Genomic DNA, 18,083 nt, shown 5'->3' with positions numbered 1-18,083 from the left:
GAGGTAGGTGGTGAATTCAAGCCACTGAGCTTAAATGCTTTAAACATAGAGAAAAGTCATTTCCCTGATATGCCTACATAATAGATGACTCCCTTATTTGAAGGAGAACCATGTGGTCCACTAAGAAGGGGTAATATACTGAATGCTTGCCACACTGTAGGTAGAGAGGTAATGATAGCAAGTAGAGGTACTTAACTGTAAGTCAGAAATAAACTGAGACCAAATATGGTTTCAGACATAGTGGTACAGAGCAGAGACCTCAGCTTTCCAAGAACAGGGCATCTGAGCCTTTTCAGAGTGGTGGTACTGATTACATCTGGATTCCTGGCATTGACAAAGGCACAGTGACTGACAGGCTTGTTAGATCAAAATACTGACTGACTGAAAAGACATACTATCTGTACTGTAGTGATCCTAGGCTCCAGAATAGGATTGCAGATTTATTTTAAAAAAAAACAAAAACAAAAAAACAAACCACAACTGCAGTTTGAGGACAAGTTGTAATCTGTTTCTGTAGATAGGCTCTGGATCATAGTCTGTGAACACACGTGGTAAATCTATAGTGATAATTGTGGGTCTATAGGTAGTTCCAGGGGTTGCAATAGGGTATAGATTGGAGTGTTCAGGGCTGTGAAGAAATGAGGGAGAGACCATAGTGCTATTTCTGTAGCTGAAGGATGATGGTACTTCAAGTCTGATTTCTAATCTGGAGTGTGTCAAGAAGGGTGCTGTGTTAAAGTAGTGGTAGTTGCTGCTGCTGCTTTCTCTTGCTCAGTTCTTCATTCCACTATGCTTGCTGGCTTAGGAGCAACACAACACTTCTTCCTTCCTAGGTGCCCTCTTTCAAGGGTCAGTGGGAAAACTTGGTCCTGTGCTGTAATATTTCTGGTTTTTGTTGTTGGATTTTTTGTTTGTTTGTTTTGATGCTCCTGAGCCAACCATGAGATGACCCTCATTGTTTGAGAGTCTTCACCTTACGCATTTGGGAGCAAATCCTACAACATCCCAAGTCTGTGGATGCAGCGGAGTGTTAAGTTGCACAGATGGAGCAACTGGCTAAGGGTGGAGAGGCTTCAGTGCAAGCTGACTTGTTTTCTAGGAGCTCTTTGTAGAAAAGTGTAGAGGGTTGTAGAGATGGGCTCTAGAGACTGCCTGCCTTGTTTTCTGTCAACATGGCAGTTGATGCTAAAGCAGGTTATCTAAACTATTTGTCAAAAGTTGCCTCTTCAGAAATGGGCTTTGCGTGCTGGGTGTTTAAAGGGGAAAACTTACTTTTCCAGAAGTTGAAAGTCTACACACTGTATCTTTTTTTGTGAAAGATCTAATATATCTTGGTAGAAATGACTAAAGTTGGTACAGACAGGACCTTTTGACTTTCAATGCTTTGTTCACAAGATCCTAGATGGATATGAAGAGGAGATTTTTATAAAACACTGATCTAATTTTTAAATAGTTTGAGGATTATTAGAGATTTATTTCTTTTTTAGTGGATTTTTAATTCCCATCTCAAATATTTGAAAGATAATGGTGATCATTACATCACAGACCAAATATTTTCCACTGCTATCCAAGAGAGGGATGAGACAGCTAAAATTTCCCTAGTTAGTGGCTTTCAACCAAAGGCTGACATGAATGAAAAAAAAGGCAAGAAACTCCAAGATGAGTCATAGAAGTGGGTGTTTCCATAGAGTAAGCTTTCCATAACAGGTCCAGCAATCTATCACTAGCGACCAAAGAATAGTAAACCACAGCACGGGACTGGCAGAGAGCAGTCCTTCTAGATACACAACACTGCTTCCTAACCCGAATTGTACCTGGGCCGCTTTCTTTGTAAGGGCGACAAGAAGTGAGTATGTCAGCAGCAGTGACAGAAATTGTTCTTAGAATTAAATTTCTTCATTTATATTTTAAATAGTTTTTGAATTCAAGATTATTTAGATCTGACTATGATCAAACTATCTTCTTGTTAAAATAAGATCTTACTTTCAGGGAAGGACAAATGAAATTTATGATAAATTGCCTGTATAATGTTAAATGACAGAAAACTAGAGATATGTATGTGGAACTGGGACAATGCAACAAAATGGTGAAATCAGTTTATATGCAGACAAGATATATTATTTTTCAGCTAAGAAAGAGGGAAAAAATTAGGAGCAAAACTTGTATAGTTGTCATTTACAAAAAAAAAAGGAAAGCTGGGGGGGGCGGGGAGAATATCATAGTTTCTTTGAGTGAGTCCAGTTCATTTATTTTCCAGTTGGGAAGGAACATTACTTTGCCTGTAGTTAAAATTAAAATTTAAGTGTTTATAAAAGAATGTAAATTTGGTCCTCTAAAAATTGGTTTAAATGGTTTACTTCTGGAAAATCATTCGTTGAAATAAAACCAATGAAGAAGTTAACAATAAATTTGAAAACCTAAACAACTTCCTTTCTCTTCATCATACTTTAAAGGCTTTTTCCAGTCTTAAGAACCTTTGGCTGATCATTCTTATGAGATTTCCACTGGCAGAGGGGTTAGGATTATTTATTAGAGGTGGAAAAACAAGCATGATAAGTTTAACAAAAGCCAAAAACATTCTTGTGACGTTATGTTTAAAGAAATTATGACAACTTGGGAAAAAGAATGGAGATCTTTAAACTTGGACCAACAGAATCACACTGGTTTTTGTCCAGTGCCAAAGCAGTACAGTGTCATAAATTTGAAGAAAATGCGTGTTACCACAGGTATTGTAAAGTGTTCTTTAGTTGTAGTATTTTGTATGCTGGGGGTGCAGTGTGTTGATAACCTGTTTTTTTAATCTTCTTTCATTATCATTTTTTATACCCTTTTAGTTTTGGCAAGGTACAAGGTTATACGTGAGACCTAATTAAAATCCATTTCAGATTAAGCTGATTAATACATCTATGTTGGCAAGTACTTGCATTGTAAATATACTGCTATTGGTGCTATGTGAGAGAAAGTCACCTCAAATGAAAATAGAGAGTACTGTAATAATAATGATATCTAAGTATTTAGAGGGATACTCATTGAATGCATAATATTAAAGAACAGCAAGTATCTAAATCTAACCTAATCTAAGTCTAACCTAAACCTAAGTATAATCAAACATTGGAATTTCCATTCAAATGCAAGAAAACTGTGGGTTTATTCCATGTTGCATAAAGGACTTAGAATATGGTTCTTCTTTATTAAAAAATAATGTTGGTTGACTCAAAACTTGGCCTTTTAGGGGTTTTTTTTGATATAAATTATTAGCATTTTCTTTAATTAGCTTGATTTCTTATGGAAACTAGGCTTTTGAGCAGCCTTCTCTACATGCATATGTGTTTGTGTTTGCGTGTATGTGCATCACAAAAAGAGCATGAACAAGTGAGAGTCATTACATTTGGCACTGTTTGGAGTAATTGTGAGACCGTTAATGGTTATCAGTCAAACTAGCCACCTTTGCTATGTAATTCTCTTGCTTACTTAAGAATGACCCAGTTGTAGCTGAAAATCTTGCTGTTCATATTCATCAAAAGAAATTTTCAGACTGTTCTTCACATGATATGAGAACTAGGACTATATTTTAGAATATTGTATCTTTTTCTTCTAAACCTTTTTTTTTTTTTCCACTGTACAGGTAACGAAGTAATTCCATCTTAGCCACTCTTTTGAGCAGAATCTGAAAGATCTTTATCCCCAAAGCAAACAAAGCACACAAATAAATAAAATTTCAATCTAAGATACCTAAAATTGCTCATTTGTAAACATACCTATTCTTCAAATACCTGCCTTTAGTAGGTAGGTACTTCCCAGTATCACTGGAAATGTGGGTTGAAGTTCATTGTATTCTGGATATATATCTACCATCTCCACCAGTATGTAGATTTAACACAGCGAAGTGACATGTATAAGTAAAGAGCATAAATTAGAGTGCAGTTTTGTGGAATGTTACTGTTTGGCCTGTTTAAGGTAATTATATATTACTGTGTGAATGTTTTGCAGATTAATATCTTTGTTTCACTTTGAGACAATTTTAGGTTTTGTTGTTGTTGTTAGGCCAATAGGGACCTGTCTTAGAGATCCTTTGACATTTTTATGGGTTTGATTGTCAAATTTTATCACTAGATTCTAGACCTTTTGTTCTCTGAAATACTACCATAGGCAACAGAAAACCATCATTTAATGTAGGGAAAATAGTCAAGGAAGAAAGCTTTCTGAGATGAGTGAATTTCAGCATCTACCTAAAAATGAAAGGATATGAAAACTCAGAATGAGTATCAGTTTTTCATTTTGAAGATACTTCTAGTATGCAAGATTCTGGTTTTATGTTTATTATATTTGTTTTGCATTACTAAATGAATATATTCACACATGTCAGCATTTCCATTATTTTTCTCTTGATTTCAGTATCTACTGAACTTTGTTCTGTGGAAAAATTTAAAGTTCTTTTTTTAGGAAGAAAATCAAATAAATAATAAAATGAACAATGTCAGAGATGCTCTTCTTCTAGCTACACTAGATGTAACTTCCCCCCCCAAGTCCAATACTTATTTTTAGTCCCTAGATTTGGCATTCCTGTACATCAAGGAAGTTACACTGCTGTACATTAAGGGAGTATTTCTTCTATTGTTTGCTGTTTTGGTAGACCACAGTAATTAAATAAGAGCCACTGCAGTCTCTTGGGGAGATAGCAATCAGATTTTTAAAAAGCTTTTGAATACAAGTATATTTGATAATGTCCTGTATATAAATAATTCATGTACTTGGTTCAGTGCTTATGCTCTTTTGAGGAAAATTTTGTTGTCTTTTAATGCTTGCTTATAGCCTGACGGAGTGGAAGAGACGTGAGAGGAGATTAAAAAGGTGCATGAAAGAGATATAAATTTATTCTTAGTTACACTAGTGACCAACAGCCCTCCCAAAAAACATGAGTTATACTTTCAATTTCTTTTTTTTACTTCTTTTTTGGGTGCATGAGGAGCTTATTAGGAAAGCACATCTTTGAGCAATCTCTGTTCCAGTGCTAAAGTCATGCCTATTTTGTGTCATAAAAATTCTCAGAGGAATACTGGGAAAGATCTTTTCATGCAGCCACAGCTTATATCTACAACATTCATCAGAACACAAAGGTAACTGGCTATACTGTAAAAACAAAGGTATATTAGAAAACTGGTGTCAATACTAGGTCTTTCTTCTTTGATTGCTGTTTAAATCCAGGATCATGCTTCTCATGCTTCTTCTGTCAGCAAAGATGTAGTCTGAAGTCTCTGTAGTAGATGCAGCTTTAAAACCATGCTCTTTCAGAAATTTGGCACCTTTTCGTTTTTCTACCTTTCAGTCTTTCTTCTCTTTGTCTGTAGTTACATCTAAAAGATGTGACTTTAAGAAAAGCAAGATTTATCAAAATGAGAAAGTGGATTTAAAATAAATGGTTTCTTCAAGACTATTTGTCATGGTTTAACCCCAGCCAGCAACTAAGTACCATGCAGCCACTCACTCACTTCCTCCCCACCCAGTGGGATGGGGGAGAGAATCGGGGGAAAAAAACCCAACCCAAAAACTCGTGGGTTGAGATAAGAACAGTTTAATAGAACAGAAAGGAAGAAAATAATAATGGTAATAATAACAATAATAAAAGAATTGGAATATACAAAACAAGTGATGCACAATGCAATTGCTCACTACTCACCAACCAATGCCCAGTTAGTTCCTGAGTAGTGATCCCCTCCAGGCCAACTACCCCCAGTTTATATACTGGGCATGACATCACATGGTATGAGATATCCCTTTGGCCAGTTTGGGTCAGCTGTGCCAGCTGTGTCCCCTCCCAACCTCTTGTGCCCCTCCAGCCTTCTTGCCGGCTGGGCATGAGAAGCTGAAAAATCCTTGACTTGGTCTAAACACTACTTAGCAACAACTGAAAACATCAGTGTGTTATCAACATTCTTCTCATACTAAATCCAAAACACAGCACTATACCAGCTACCAGAAGGAAAATTAACTCTATCCCAGCTGAAACCGGGACACTATTATATCATTATTTTTTGTTATTCACACTGGATCCTGCATTCTTAAGTCTGCTGTTTTACAGAGAAGAGGAAAGTGGGACTTGCAGCTTTCTGAAAGTAGGCCTCTAGCTAATTACTTTGGTAATCAATTTTCTCCCATTACCCACATTTATATCTAGGTCTTATTTTACCATTTTATCTAAAACATGCACTGCTGTAGGTGCAATTCCTTTTAAAAACTATTTTCCAAAGGCTCCATGACGTCAGTTTGTCCCTTCACAGGTCACTTGAAACTTCTAGTTTGTCAGACCTCTCACTAGATTTCCTTGAACAATTTTTCTTCTGGTATAAGACAAGAATTATGAATGTCTGTCCTGACTTTCGGACAAAATGCAGTAATATCCATCCCTGATTTTGGAATTTTCAGTGCAGTGGGTAGAGTAAACGGAGCACAAGATGATAGTCGTGTTTTGTGCATCTTGTTATTGTCCTTTACACATCTAGCAGCTAGCTTGCTTGCAGTAAATTTAACTTGTCTTTTATCCTGGTTCTGATAGTAAATCCTTACTGAAAGAGGCTGAAATGGTTTGTGTTAAATTTGATGCATACTGAAACTCCACACAGTTGTTCCTGATGTAGACAGGCTGTTCCTGCAGTAGAAGGCTGTAAAGACAGGTTTCTAGTGAAATTGGTGGATCACGCTTTTCTGTTTTATTATCTTTAAATATTACTGAGGTACTCCATTAATTCCAGCTGTAAGTTTATTGTGTGGGAAGTGTAATTTTTTTTGTACATAGAGTAACTGGAGGAGGGAAAGAGAGTTTAATTTGTTATTAAAGAGACAACATAATTATATGCTTTATTATGAACAATTTTTACACAGAAATGTGAATGACTAGGGACCTCTACTGACTTGTAAACAAAATCATTGCAGTTGAGTATTTCGCAGAATTTGTCAAAAGCTAATTTTTTTTTTTTTTTTTTGAAGGAACTTCATGTTGGTGTTGTTTATGCCAGAACATAGTAAGCAAGGCAAATTAACTCCAGCCTTGTGTAAACTTTTAATTGGCCAACACAATGCAATTGAGTATGAAATCCAGGTGGCTTTGGAAATGAAAGAGAACTGAGCTCTCTGGCTGGAAGCTGAACGTGATGACGGCCTGGTCTATGGTAGGGAAGCTGAAAATGGAGAAGAGGCACTCCAGAGAAGACAGAAATGTGGAACAAGACGCTGGGGAATGCAGTGCTGAATCTGAGGAATGGACGAGCTCAGAAAGTGAACCTGAGCAACCATACTTCAGAAGCAGCTGTAGCAATACTCAGTGGAGAGAAAAGGAGGTTTCCACTAAACCGCATCGGCCACTCTGTCGGTCCCCTTGTTTGGATCGCCCAAGTTTTTCACAGAGCAGTATCACACAAGACTTGAAGCTAGACGAATGCAAAACAAATTTGGACAAGGAATACCAAGCTAAAATGGATTTTGCTTTAAAGCTTGGGTATGCAGGAGATCAGATCCAGGCTGTACTGAATAAATTGGGAGCAGATGCACTCATCAATGATGTTCTGGCAGAGCTTGTGAGACTTGGCAACAAAAGTGAATCAGAGGGACAAAGCAGTGCCAGCAGTACCACCAGTACTCTGGTACCAAGAGGCCCTTGCCCAAAGGAAATAGCAAGCCCTGAATTGTCACTTGAAGATGAAGTTGTGGATAACAGTGATAACTTGAGGCCAATTGTCATTGATGGAAGCAATGTGGCTATGAGGTGGGTCTCCCTGTCATAACATTTGAAAAGAATAAATCACTAAAATATTTATAAGAAAAATCAGTATTGATGGCAAAGTAATTTTAAGTCACGTAGTATATTTTACACTGATAATACATCTCTTTTTATGGACTTTTTAGTCCAGGCTTTTCATTATGCTGTTACTCCTTTATGTGTAATCTGTGTTCCAATTTCCTTCTCCCCCTTTTTCAAATTAAGTTCTCCCATCAAATCTTTTGTTCTAGCAATCTAGCTGTAGTGTGCTTTTGTTTGAATGTGTTTAATTTTTTGAAGTCCTTGAACAATGTTGAAAATTATTTTTCTTTAATGTCCAGAGGCAACCAAATAGGAGAGGAAGACTTGGTTCTTTCTAAAATGACATGCAGTGTATGCTGATGATGTGCAGTGGACTTCAGGTTATTTGAGCTCCTGCTGATCAAGCCTGCTTAGAATTCAAAGTAATTTATCTGTGTCAGTAGAGGGATATGCATGAGCTAAATGTGCTGACTTGCACGGCTATGGTGCTTGTCATTTCAGATGTGTGTACACAAGTGCACTTGGGTGCTTGGGTTAACAGTAACTCGAGAGATACCTGTCCCATGCCAATTTTGAGCATGTCTATATAATACACAATTCAGCTAGCCAATGATTTGTTTGTCATTGAGAAAGTATTATTTTCTATGAGGGAGTTCTTTAAACAGTCTGTTTAATCATCAGTGATACCAAGCTTTCTTCAGGTGGTGTTTGCACAATAGATTTCCTTTAGTATTAGCTTTCTGCTCTAAAAGAATTTGTGATCTGAATTATTTTTTTCTATGTATTAAGAAAATTCAGATTTTTATAGGTGTATTGAGTACTCTGAGTTTTGAAATACATAAACCCCCCAAATCCTACAAGAATATTTTATATACTGGATTTTGCAGTGCCAAGTTGTGGTTACATCAGTCCAAAAGATGTTTCTATAAAGCAACATCACCAATATTGGATTTAACTTTTTTCTTTCCTTTTTTTTTCTGTGCTTGTTGAATTTGTAGTCTCTGTACTGCTTGAGTTACTGCTGAGCATAATGTGGCAGCAACTGGAGAAAAGTGTACGTGTACTCTTTACTGTTGCATAGCTTAGAACTGATGCTCTATTTATTTATAGAATCATAGAATATCTCAGGTTGGAAGGGACCCATAAGGATCATCGATTCCAACTCATAACAAAATGCATATGCATCTGAAATGTACAAAAATCTAAAGAAAAAATGCTTTAGCAACATTGCAGCTTCTGTATTCATTATTTAAGTTGCAAGAATTTGGACCACGCTAGTGATCCGTAGGCCTTAGTCATACAGATGGTACTAGATCTGTCTACCTTTGGTCTGTTTCAGTGTTACTTTATTTAACATTTTGAGCCAGGAAGAGCATGCATCTTGCTATGGTCCAGTAATCTGTGATGTTGTTCTATAATAATAATAACAACAACATTGAAGTAAAATTTTGAATGATAATCTATAGAATAATGCTGAAGACAATTTTAATATGATGCAAATCTCTTAATTGTGCAGCATCTGCTCTACAGACTGAGAATATCTGAAAAGTGCAAGGGTTATACACTTCTCATGCTTAAAAACACTGCAATTATTGATAATGCAAATGGAGGCCTTGCCTTTATGGTAAAGTGTGTCTGTTGTAACTGAAAGGTGGCTTTATATGGAAAATGGAACCATTTCCATTTTCAGTATTGAAATTTTCTTGAAGTAAACAGTTTTGGGGGATGCTACACAGAACTAACAGCTTGGAACAGGATAGTGCAGCAGCTGGATGCCACTTTGTACAGTCAAATGCCGGCTGCTTCAAGTAGTGGGAGGAGTACCTAGCATTATATAGCACCACAAAGTCTCCTTAATTACAGCCAACTGCGTGGACTGCCAACACGTTTCAGGGCTGCTATAGCAGTTCTCTCCTGTGTCTTCTGCTCAGCACTGCTACCTAGGCCCCTTGTTGTTTTTTTCTAATAGGGAGCGTCATTGGTGCACATGGCCTCCCCTGCCCTTACAGTGTTCTGTAACCCTCCCTGACCTGGCCGCTCAACCACTTTTTCGTGGTGAGGATCTCGTTCCTCAATACAGCATCACTGATGTGATTCAGTTAGCACCTTTGCAACAGATGGAACAATTTGAAGAGATTAATTAATTTTCTTAACAAATTAATATATAAGTCTCTTCAGAAATAATGACTGGTAGGTGCCAAACTAACTGGGCAGCATCACTCCTCCTATCACAACTGATGAAAAATTGCAGCTATGTTGAGAAAGGGGGAAAAAAATTTGACTTAATACATTTTGAAGAGTGTGCATCAAGGAGCATAGTGCTGGCTTACTAGTCTACCCTTTTCAGATGCAATTTTGGAAGTAGTTCACTTTGCTAGCCAAACTCTGCAAGTGTGTAACAAAGAGCGTTGTTGTTTGGTGGGGTTTTGTGTTTGGTTTTGGTTTTGGGGTTGTTTGTTTTTGTTTGTTGGGTTTTTTTTTTAGTAAAAAGAGCAGGTCAGGTTTTTTTTTCTCAAGTAGTTACAATACTAATGGAAAAGAACCAGAACCCTTAGTTTTTATTATTCAATTATGTGGTGTAGCAGTAATATTTGCACTCTGTTTTTCAGACAAAGAAAATGTCAGCTTGAATCTAAATATGAAATTCAACCATAATGCAAAGATCTGTGTGTCTCTTACCTGTGTAGACTAACTACTAAGGATATTATAATTAAATAATAATTAAATGTCATCATCTTCTCTTATATATGTGCTTATGTATTATTCAGGCATTCCTAAACTATTTCCTGAGAGGATTTAAAACCTGATTCTTTAGTTCAGTTTACATTTAGCAAATCAAGATAGGTGTACCCATGAGGTAGACAAAAAATTCATAATTAAGATTCTCCTTAGTTTCTATCAAACCTTTGAAGAATTTCTTTTTTCCTTTGCAGAAACTTCTTAAGCCATTCTAAAAATTAAATCCCTTTATCTGAATTGTGTGCTGTTTTAGAGACTCCTGTGTGTTTCAGAAAAACAAATTGGGGGGGTGTGGGGTGTGCTTAAACAACTTTGAGAGAATTATTTCTTTCCCTTAAAAAGTCCTAGTAAAAAATGCAGAACACTTAATATTAATGTACTTTTTTAATCTAGATGTTTAAAAGCACCTATCACCCATGACAGCCAGCATTGTTAGTTCATTCCTTTTTTGTTATTGATAACTTTTTATGGTACTATTTAAGGTAAGCTCAATTTGTGGGGAAAGTGATATTTTTCATTAGCTCAGCTAATAAAAAGCAGAAAAACTTCATGTTTATTTGTCTTTGCTTTTGGGATAGTGAAATTTCACCATTTCTAGAGTTTTAAGTAGCAGTGTTGCTGTAATCTGATGGCTGGATAGCTCTGGACAATTGTCTTTTTTCCAGTTATGTAAGCTGGTCTAATAAAAAGGTTTACCTATCTTTACAGACTTTGTTTCCCTTGTATCCTTAGACCATGGTAGCTTTAGAAGAAAAAAAACAAACCCCAAACCAAACACACCATAACAACAAAAAACAAAACCAAATGTAACTTTTGTCATTGCTGTTTCTAAAACTTTTGCATGTCCTTCAGCCATGGGAATAAAGAAGGATTTTCCTGTCGGGGAATTCAGCTAGCTGTTGATTGGTTTCTGGAAAAAGGACATAAAGATATCACTGTGTTTGTACCTGCATGGAGAAAAGAACAGTCCCGACCTGATGCACCAATTACAGGTAACAGATCAAGATTTTCTTTGAGCCCTTGGTTAAAAAGAAGAAAAAAGAATTGCATTAAAACACAACCATGTTATCTCTCTGATGGGCACTACATACTGGGCTGTGGATGTGGTGTTGCACGATGATGTTGCACTCAACTGTTCATTTGAAAACGCAATGATTTCACTGGTGAGGAAACAAGCATTTAAGTATCTGCACCTGTAAACAATGCTGGTTTTTTGTAACATTACTGGATCATTGCAACACTTTTGAGAAGTAGTAGTCATAATTTTCCCATTAGCAATCATTGTTAAGCATATAGGACCTGATTCTTAGTTGCTGGGTGAGTATAAAATAAGTATTATCAGGCCAGGGACTCATTTAGTAGGATTATCTTGAACACTGAAGAGGCAGCATGTGCTTTGACCCATAGAAGGTGCTTACGTTTTACTCCAGGCTAACAAGAAGGCTATTGCAATACAGTAACAACTGACTTCTTCACATGTTTAGGAAGATTGAGTAAAGGTATACAGTTGTTTACAGAGGAGTAGAGTGGTTGTGAAGCTTAAGTATTGAATATTTACCCAGTGCTTTGAAACCTCAGAAATCAAATGGCACTCTGCATCTAGGTATTTTTTTATGATAAGGGGGACCGTATATGAACATAATTACAAAATACTTTGTCAGATAAGAGGGCAAGAAGTTTCATATTTCAAAGGCTGCATTTCTTTCTTTTAAAACTTTTTAAAAGCTCCTTAACTAAAATTATTTTACAGATCAAGAAATCTTACGGAAATTGGAGAAAGAGAAAATTCTTGTTTTCACCCCATCTCGAAGAGTTCAGGGAAGAAGAGTAGTTTGCTATGATGATCGATTCATAGTAAAACTTGCTTTCGACTCAGATGGCATCATTGTATCAAATGACAACTATCGGGATCTTCAAAATGAAAAACCAGAATGGAAGAAGTTCATAGAGGAGCGGCTGCTAATGTATTCTTTTGTGAATGACAAGTATGTTTTTTTCTTCAAAAGTAAGGGAATTTGGTAATTCAGAATCCTCAGTAAAAACTGAAATTCACATTTAATTTCTTTCCCCTTAGATTTATGCCTCCTGATGATCCTTTAGGACGCCATGGTCCAAGCCTTGAAAATTTCTTAAGGAAAAGGCCAGTTATTCCTGAACATAAGAAACAACCGTGTCCTTATGGTAAGTGCCTAAGTCAGATTGATTTGTTGTATTCAAAGGTAGGTGAAGCAAGCAATTAATTAACATCTTGTCATTACTGGGAAAAAAAAGTGTCATTTTTTGTGTTGCCAGCCAAGCACTACATCCATTTTTATACCCTTCATACACATATTAATAGACACAATGTAGCAGAAAATTAAGGACTACCAGATATACCTTGTGGATAACACAGCTTTTTGCTATTTTCTTCTGGTTTTTATTCAAGGAAGGAGATTCATAACTACACAAACTGTGTTAGACCAGTTTTGTTTTATATAGCATTGAGTATGTTTGTTGTCAGTATTGAAGTCATGAGCCAGTAGGAAGAAAAGTGATGTGTCTTGCCCTTGGTGCAGTGATGTAAGTGGATACAGGTCACAGAGTCTATGACTGCCTGTATATACAATATATATGATTATTACTTAGGGGGTTAATCTAGAAATATTACTATCGAGAAGTGGTGAAAGATATAAAGAAAAAAGATAGCAGCTGGTGGTATTGATTAGTTTTTGCTTTATTTAACCTGAAAACACTTTTCTTCCAGGTAAAAAGTGCACCTATGGGCACAAATGTAAATATTACCACCCAGAACGGGCAAACCAGCCTCAAAGGTCAGTAGCGGATGAGCTTCGAATAAGTGCCAAATTATCTGCTGTGAAAACTATGAGTGAGGGAGCCTTGGCCAAATGTGGCACAGGGCCATCCAGCTCCAAAGGAGAAATCAGTTCTGAAGTGAAACGCATTGCCCCAAAACGTCAGTCAGATCCAAGCATTAGATCAGTAGCTGTGGAGCCTGAGGAAAAGTTATCAGTAGCCCGGAAGTCTGAGGCCAGCTCTGTCCCGTCTCTGGTTTCTGCATTAAGTGTACCAACGCTCCCTCCACCAAAAAGCCATGCAGCTGGTGCATTAAATACTCGTTCTGCAAGCAGTCCGGTGCCAGGTTCCTCACAGTTCATGCATCAGAAATCCTCACTGGAACATATGTCCAGTGTGCAATATCCTCCTATACTAGTCACCAATAGCCATGGCACCTCAGTTAGCTATACTGACCAGTATCCCAAATATGAATCATTGGGGGACCATGGCTATTACTCCTTACTCAGTGATTTCTCCAACTTGAGCATAAGTAGTATCCGTAACACAGATTATTACGGGGCTGATATGGACCAGGGGATGTATTCTAGAAACTCAAGCCCCTGTCCTGACAATTGCTTAAGCCATACAAGTAATGATTCTTATTCCTCTTACAATGACTTGTATCTGGGTGTAGCAGATGCCAGTCCAGAAGACAATGTGAAGATCCACAGACTGCCATCGCAAAATCGACTTCAGCCTTTTTCCCATGGTTACCATGAAGCCTTAAATAGAGTTCAGAGTTACGGAACTGAAGAGCCTAAGCAATCCCTTCGCAAACAGTCAGTTTCCCACTTAGGCCTACATGCCCAGCATCCAGTTGTTGGAGCACGGTCCAGTTGTCCAGGCGAATACTCTGTGCCTCAAAATGTTCATCCATCAACTGCACAACCAAGCCGTGCCTTGGTCATGACGCGAATGGACAGTGTTTCTGACTCACGGCTTTATGAAAGTAACCCTACAAGGCAGAGAAGACCACCTCTCTGTCGAGAGCAGCATGCTAGTTGGGATCCATTACCATGTGCATCAGACTCTTACACTTATCACTCGTATCCACTGAGTAACAACCTCATGCAGCCATGTTATGAACCTGTAATGGTAAGAAGTATGCCTGAGAAGATGGAGCAACTCTGGAGGAATCCCTGGATTGGGATATGTGGTGAGCCACGGGAACCTCATATCATCCCAGAACATCAGTATCAAACATACAAGAACCTCTGCAATATTTTCCCTCCAAGCATTGTCCTTTCTGTGATGGAAAAGAATCCCCACATGACAGATGCACAACAGTTGGCAGCTATGATTGTTGCCAAATTAAGAACAGGGCGTTAAAGCATTACAGCTTCTTTTGGATAAATGAAACTATACAGCTTATAGGACCTGGAGGAAAACTTAAATGATGAAGGAAGGGGCCAATCTATTGTAAATATTTTCTACTAAGATAGTATAAAATTCTGTACACAGTAGCAATCATACATATGCTGAGGCACTATATAAGAGTTGATTGTATTGTAAATTTTAAGATTTTAAATATAGGGATTTTTTAATAGTATTTTATAGGAAATGCATACCTTGCTGCATGGATAGCTCATTAAGAACTACAATGTCACGTTCAGTGTCTCAAAGCTGTTACTACAAAATTACTGTTAGCAATTATATTGCATGTATTAGTGTACACTTTCAATTTGCTTATAAATATCTAATCGGCCTTTAAAAGTATGCTCTATACACACCCAGATGACTTTTAGGGTTTCAGCTTTGTCATTTGACACTGCTTACTGGCATATTAAATATTGACAAAAAAGTAAACTTGACAAAAGTTAAAGCACTCAATTTGTAAAAGAAAAAACTGATTTCAGCTTTTGAATGTCAATATTGTTGTTGGTACTTAAATTTCAAAACTGTTCCCCAATAGGTTGAGTATCTATTTTATTGTCCAAGTATCTATTATATTGTCCAATACATTGGCTCAATCCAATAGAAGCCAAATACTTTATTAAATTAGGACCAAAACATTAAGGAGTGTGAAGGTGTGAGTGCCATTCAATAAACTAAAAGAAGTTTAACTGTAGCTTCTCTCTTCAGAATTGCCTCTCAACTGTGCAGTAAGCACAGATGACCCAGTGAGCCCAGATGACTAGACAAGCTGACTGTAAATTGTCAGTTTTATGTAAATTGGATTACTCAACCTGAAGCAGTGGAAACTGGGCATTAACATGGAAGCTCATCAATAACTACAGCCCTTCCTCTGGGGGCAAAGATGGTGTTTAAGTGAGGCTAACAGTCAGAATGGCTGTACAAGATCAACTTGAGAAGGGAGGGTGGGGGGAATGCCTCTTGAAAAGAGGTGCTACAGTTTGGGTTTGTGGCAAAGCTGGCCTGGTTGGTTTTGCTCTTCAGATCCACGCAAAGGTGTGCATTTGCCTCATGAAGGCTTTTAGAGTTCCTGTTTCAACAGGTGAGATAATTTTGTGTGGCATTGTTTGCGCAACTGGTATCTTGCTCAGGGTGGGAACCTTTGTAGCTAAATGTCTCCAAAAGAGGCGTTTATTGTTTTTTAAGCTGCACTGACTGGACGCCCTTTTTTGAATCCATTGTATATTTCAGCATTTCGAACCATTACTAACTCGATATGTCTCGAGCTAGGACTTGTTGACTTCTACTGTAGTTTTTTTCATGAAAGTTGAGAAGGCCTGGTTTATGGCCTTTTGTTTCTTCATGAGAAGGTGTGACACTGCCTAAATGTTTCTTACTGTGAAACACACGGAACGTGAGGCTGCAGTCAGGGTTGTTTCTGGTGTTTTGATAATGGCTTGCATGCTGCTTTCTAGTTATCTGTTTGTCTGAGGAACAAAGTTATATAATTTCCTCCACTTGTGTTACTGTAATGGTTGGTTTGATTCAAAATATCTTGTGGGCTCTCTATCATGTGTAAAATATGTTCCTGTCATATATTAAAAAGAACCCCAAACCAATAACAAACTACAATTACAGGTGCAACTACAGTTAATTTACTGATATTTGATAACCGTATCATTTCACACAGGATGAATATTCTTGTGTTGGTACAGGTAACGTATATAATGACCATGTCATTATGTATTTAAAATGAGTTAACTTGAAGGTAATTCTGTATTTACACTTGGTGTTTGAAAATAACTTAAGTTTTAATTAGTTGGTTATCGTCTCTGTTAATGGGAAAAAAATAAAACTTCAGACATTTTTAATAGTTGGGGAAAACAGATTTAACTCTTGACCAGTTTTCAAAAACATTTCTTACTAACCAGCATTTTATATTTTTAATTTGCAATTAATTCTTATTCTCTTCTCTTGCATGGTATAAGCAGCTGAGAGCAATGCCTCAAATAACCAGAAATGACCTTTTGTTTGTTGATACAAATTGTATCTCTTTTTCTTGATTGTATAAAAACTGTGTATAAAAAAAAAATAATCTCTAGATTAACTTCAGTATTACATTTTCACCACAACGTTTGTGACACCATGTGTCACAGGGAAGTAGCCCATGAGTAATTATGGATCTTTTTTATTTAAAATGGGCACTTGTAGTTTATAGACAAACAAGGACAACTTTTCAGAACCAGTTTATTATGTGCACAGATACTGTGTGTACACCTCAAAGCATTACATAGTTATCTTTAGTCTATTTATTAAGCAGATACATTCTTGCACTAAACTCTATGTAAAAATGTTGCTGTTAACTCATCTGCATGTGTTTAAAATGTAACAATATAATTGCTATAGACCCTGCTTTATTCGTAATGGATTAATTTATAAATTATTTAGGTATTAAATGAAGTTTATTGTGCACTCATGTTTCCATCTTGCACGGAATTAAATATTCGTATGTAGAAAAATGTTTGTTCCCTTTTTCTCCAATTATAAAGATAAGCTATTTTAAGAGAGGTTTAGTAGGTGTTTTTGATGTTTTCTAACGTGGAAAGCTGAGCAGAAATTTCTGTATGAAGTGCGAGGTGGTTTATGGAGATAGTCGTTTTTGTAGGATTTGTCTAGTCATTTTAATTTTCACTAACTTTTGTCTTGCTGATAAGAGTAATTCCTTTTTCAACAATGGGAATGCTATGCCAATACAAACCCAGCATACTATTTCCCTAAGGCACTTTGAAGGCAAATTGTCTTTTTCTAAGAAGCTATTAGCATCTATCATGCATAGAGTTACAGAATGGGCAGTGTGGCCTTGTGGAAATAATTTGCAAATTTTGTGCTTGATTAGCCCTCCTTAGAGGTAACGAAACTTTTGTATGTGATGTAGTCTTTCCTAATCAACTACTATAAGTGATAATTCAGTCATCCACATCTGTTTTCAGATATGTTTACAAGCCAATTCAAAACACTGACACATTCATTAATCTTCAGCGCATAAGCTTAGATTTCTTCTTACATGGAAGAGTTGATCTTACTAACACCTGATCATAACTGTCTATATTGTAAATATAAGACTTTGTATAAATGCTCTTTTTGAGAGCATGGTATTTAAATGTTTTTAAAACTGTAAGAGAACAGTTCTAGAAACTATATTTTAATAAAATCCATGAAATTACAATTCTAGATGAGAGGAAAAAAAAAAGTGGGAAGGTAAAATCCTGGCCTACTGCAATCAGCAAGAGGTAAGCAGTAGACTTCAGTGCTTTGCTAGGGCTAGAGTGTTTTCTGGGAGTTCTGATTTACTGATCTTTCA

At 36.8% G+C, this 18,083-nt stretch overlaps 1 protein-coding gene across 3 annotated transcripts in view; it reads left to right on the top strand.

The window, feature by feature from the left end:
- The window catches only part of ZC3H12B (zinc finger CCCH-type containing 12B), a 32,836-nt gene extending 15,644 nt beyond the window's left edge, over positions 1-17,192 (top strand). For 2 of the 3 annotated variants that reach the window (XM_075053750.1, XM_075053749.1), the window contains 5 exons: positions 6,985-7,759; positions 11,387-11,526; positions 12,285-12,519; positions 12,609-12,715; positions 13,278-17,192. In XM_075053750.1, coding sequence (XP_074909851.1) covers positions 7,149-7,759; positions 11,387-11,526; positions 12,285-12,519; positions 12,609-12,715; positions 13,278-14,698 — 2,514 coding nt within the window. In that variant the 5' untranslated portion in view covers positions 6,985-7,148 and the 3' untranslated portion in view covers positions 14,699-17,192. Of the gene's footprint in view, positions 1-4,035; positions 5,118-6,984; positions 7,760-11,386; positions 11,527-12,284; positions 12,520-12,608; positions 12,716-13,277 lie in introns of those variants that run through there. The other variant, XM_075053751.1, reaches the window with a different exon arrangement.
- Positions 17,193-18,083: the final 891 nt, after the last annotated feature.

The sequence above is a fragment of the Buteo buteo genome, chromosome 22 (assembly GCF_964188355.1).
Source record: "Buteo buteo chromosome 22, bButBut1.hap1.1, whole genome shotgun sequence".
NCBI classification, from domain to species: domain Eukaryota; kingdom Metazoa; phylum Chordata; class Aves; order Accipitriformes; family Accipitridae; genus Buteo; species Buteo buteo.
This window is presented reverse-complemented; position numbering and strand designations above follow the sequence as displayed.